The sequence below is a fragment of the Hibiscus syriacus genome, unplaced genomic scaffold (genome assembly GCF_006381635.1).
Source record: "Hibiscus syriacus cultivar Baekdansim isolate YM2019G1 unplaced genomic scaffold, ASM638163v2 tig00110201_pilon, whole genome shotgun sequence".
NCBI lineage: Eukaryota > Viridiplantae > Streptophyta > Magnoliopsida > Malvales > Malvaceae > Hibiscus > Hibiscus syriacus.
In genome coordinates, this window is record NW_024062624.1 from 2383891 (window position 1) to 2387980 (window position 4090).

A 4090-nucleotide genomic window follows, 5' to 3' on the forward strand; every position below is an offset into this window, starting at 1 on the left:
CAACTTATACGACCACACATGGAAAGTCATACGTCTTCGAAGGATGGCTATAAACACATGGACACCTATGCATGAGGGGTAGGCTAGGACACTAGGACGACAGCACTACTCCAGAAGCACACTAAAACATCCATCATATTTCACGAAATAATTTATCTACAGTGTTATCGGATTGCCAACACATTATTTAAAACATTCAGCCGCCAATAGCCAGCAAAGCCATATGCACTCTTATGTTTTAACTCAGCTCTATTTTTCTTTTTCGTTTCGCATGTGTAATCTCGTGTTTCCTTAGAAAACCTCACATTTCTCTCTCCGATTCTTTACCCTTTATGGGTTCTCACCGGAAAATCGTATTTGGGTCTAACAGGCCGCTGACAACAACAGCAGACAGATAGAGCAAAACCGAACCATTCTTCCTCGTTTGTTTTTTTTTTGTTCCATTTTTCTAGTAAAATATCCCAAAATGGTTGCAAATTTTGGTTGTGTTGTTTTAGCTTCAGTTCTGGTAATAAGTTTGGGAGTGAACTCAGAGCCGGTTCAAGACAAGCAAGCTCTCCTTGACTTCCTTTCACAGACCAAACACTCGAACCGGATCCATTGGAACTCATCCACTTCGGCCTGCGATTGGATCGGTGTCCAATGCGATGCGAACCGCTCTTTTGTCTATACTCTCCGGCTTCCTGGTGTGGGTCTCGTCGGCTCGATTCCACCCAACACGATCGGCCGGTTGAACAACCTCCGAGTTTTAAGTCTCCGAGCAAATGGTCTGTCCGGTGAGATCCCAGCTGACTTTTCCAATTTGACTCTCCTCCGTAGCCTTTATTTGCAGGATAACGCCTTCAGGGGCCCGTTCCCATCCAGCGTGACTAGCTTAACACGTTTGGCACGGCTTGATCTTTCTTCTAACAATTTCTCCGGTCCTATCCCTTTCGGTGTCAACAATATGACTCATCTTACCGGATTATTCTTGCAAAACAACAAGTTTTCCGGTTCTCTCCCGAGCATCAGCTCCGGCGGTTTGGATGAGTTCAATGTTGCTAATAACAGCCTAAACGGTTCAATCCCCGATACGTTATCCAAATACCCTGCATCTTCATTCGCCGGAAACCTTGGGCTTTGTGGTGGCCCACTCCGTCCATGTAACCCATTCTTCCCTTCGCCGGCACCGTCCCCTTCCGAGCCCATTTCGCCCACAACTTCGGGTAGAAATCTTTCCACCGGCGCCATTATTGCTATTGCCGTGGGGTCGGCAATCGTCGCGTTACTGCTACTCCTCCTCCTCATCCTTTGCCTCCGTAAGAGGCAACGACAACCATCGAAGCAGAAGAAGCCGGTTGCGGCGGATACAAGGGTGGTTCCGCCGGCGGAGGCGGGAACTTCGTCGTCGAAGGATGATATAACTGGAGCGTCAACGGAAGGGGAAAGGAATAAGCTCGTGTTCTTCGAAGGTGGGGTTTATAGCTTCGATCTGGAGGATCTGTTGAGGGCTTCGGCTGAAGTGTTGGGAAAAGGTAGTGTCGGAACGTCGTACAAGGCGGTGCTAGAGGAAGAGACAACAGTGGTCGTTAAACGATTAAAAGACGTGGCGGTCAGTAAAAAGGAGTTCGAAATGCAGATGGAAATGCTGGGTAAAATTAGGCATGAAAATGTGGTTCCTTTGAGAGCGTTTTATTATTCCAAGGATGAGAAATTGCTCGTTTCCGATTTCATGCGCGACGGTAGCTTGTCTGCCCTGCTTCATGGTAAGTTTCTCTGTTTCATTTCAGTATTTTACATTATTTTTCCTTAGAGAGTCGAGAAATCCATGCAAATTTATTCTTAAAAATTCAAACATATACCTGACAAACTCCAGCTGCTCAATTTATGTTCTTTTTCCTCCCTGTTTTACGCTGTGATAATATTATATTTGTAACAACATTGTAGAATGTTGCTGGAATAATGCAATATTTAATTTCTTGAGGTTACAATGGGGAAATTAATCATTTAAGAAGGCTTTCAATTTAATAACCAGAAGCGTCCTTGTTATGGATTCCTTTGTACAAATCCACATTTCCTCACCAAACATTCTTACAAGAGTATGAGTTACGCTTATGAATCAATGGAACACTGTAACATGCAATCTCATAATTAATTTGTAGGTCCACCGACATCGTTTCATTACATCCTTTTTTTTTTTACCAAACTTGTAATCAACTCTCCCTTGTAGTTATGGGTAACTTTTAACTTTCCTTTCAATTCAAGGAACCTGAATATAGTAGTTAGAGCACTATTTGAAGTTAAATTAGTATGATCATAAAGCATAGTTTGTCACTAATCAAAGTTCTTGATGTCATTGACTTTAGACAGAACTTTTGGCATTAGGTTTATATTGGCCAGTCATGAAAATTACAGCTCAATTAAGCAAATTACTTTTTGTTTTTAGTAATGAAGTAAAGGGTCTTGTTATAATGCAGGTAGTAGAGGCTCGGGCCGTACTCCGTTAGGTTGGGACAACCGGATGAGAATAGCATTAAGCACCGCGAGGGGCCTAGCCCACCTCCATGTTTCGGGGAAGGCGGTCCATGGCAATATCAAGGCTTCCAACATCCTTCTTCGGCCGGACCAAGAAGCCTGCATCTCTGACTTCGGTCTCAACCCTCTGTTCGGCAATACTACCCCACCTAGCCGCGTTGCAGGCTACAGAGCACCCGAAGTACTCGAAACTCGTAAAGTTAGCTTCAAGTCTGATGTGTATAGTTTTGGAGTGTTGTTGCTAGAGTTATTAACCGGCAAAGCACCAAATCAAGCATCGTTGGGAGAAGAAGGGATTGACTTACCTCGTTGGGTCCAATCCGTGGTTCGAGAGGAATGGACAGCTGAAGTTTTTGATGTGGAGTTAATGAGATATCACAACATTGAAGAGGAAATGGTGCAGCTGTTGCAAATTGCAATGACTTGTGTATCGACGGTGCCTGATCAAAGACCCTCCATGCCCGAAGTGGTACGGATGATTGAGGAAATGAATAGAGTGGAAACAGATGACGGATTACGGCAATCGTCTGATGATCCTTCGAAAGGATCAGACGGCCAGACTCCCCCAACAGAGTCGAGGACCACGCCTCGATCTGGTACTCCTTAAACGTGCATGATGCCAACAACTAAAGGGAAATAAAAAGAAAAAAAAATGGAAAAGCAAAAAAGAGAGGATGGGGGTCTTTAGTTTCTCCTTGAAACGTGCTCAAAGCGCAAGTAAAAGAGTGATAAAGTGCACGGTTCGTAGGGGAAAGTAATTAATGTTTGCCCCCAAAGTTGTGTCTTTTTTTTTTAATTTCGTTTTCCTGGGTTTATTTTTCTTATCAAATTTTAATTTGCAATTTTTTATAGATGGAGTTGAAAAAGGGGGATTTGAAATGTTTTGAAGGATGGTGGTTCCATGAACTTATTGGAATTTGACCATTTGATGAATTTAGTTATGTTTTCTTTTTCAAAATGTCCCTCATAAACAAAACAATGCAACTCGTGCCTCTATCACTTTCGATTGACATAAATAGGATTTGAACATCAACTCTCAAAGTCTTGAATTTTAAGAATAACACTCTTGATTAGTTTTAAAATTGTTGCTTTTAATAACGAAGGGCTGAAAATGTATGAAAGCAAAAAAAATAAAACATGCACGGGTTCATGCCTTTGAACAAGCCGCACATGGGGGGTGATAAGCTCGTACTTGAGTGTGATTAGAACTGGCATGGGAATGATTAATTGCGAGATACGTGTAGGGTCAGTAGCACGAACGATGATTGGGGGGACAGATTTTGAGAATTTGATGTTTCAGTGGGAGAACTTTTGTCAGTTCATGGGAGCCAGAGGATGAGTGGGGGACAGCCTGGCCATTTTGTTCTGAGAACATGATCTTTGACGTGGCTAGGCTGGTGGCGTAGATCTCTTTGACTGAGACCCCACTGACCCTTCTTCCCGCATGTAATTTCTCCATTTAGCATGCAAAATGGTCAAAGGGAAGGGGCAGCATTCTTGGCTTTAAAAATATTAAAAGAATCGGGAATTGGTTTTCCAGTTGGTTTTGGTTGTAACTATGGTGCTGCCGTTGCGA

The 4090-nt window shown here is 43.1% G+C and overlaps 1 protein-coding gene across 1 annotated transcript; it reads left to right on the plus strand.

Annotated features, from left to right (window-relative positions):
• The first annotated feature begins 232 nt into the window (after window positions 1-232).
• LOC120218855 (probable inactive receptor kinase At2g26730) lies at window positions 233-3416 on the plus strand. The gene is made up of 2 exons (XM_039215756.1): window positions 233-1745; window positions 2457-3416. Exons 1-2 carry the CDS (start codon window positions 467-469, stop codon window positions 3119-3121), a joined length of 1944 nt encoding a protein of 647 aa, XP_039071687.1. The 5' UTR covers window positions 233-466; the 3' UTR covers window positions 3122-3416.
• Window positions 3417-4090: the final 674 nt, after the last annotated feature.

Coding starts and splice junctions, on each gene's coding strand:
- LOC120218855 (XM_039215756.1), top strand. CDS start 467: ATGGTTGCAAATTTTGGTTGTGTTGTTTTAGCTTCAGTTCTGGTAATA. Junction 1,746..2,456: donor CTTGTCTGCCCTGCTTCATG/GTAAGTTTCTCT, acceptor GTTATAATGCAG/GTAGTAGAGGCTCGGGCCGT.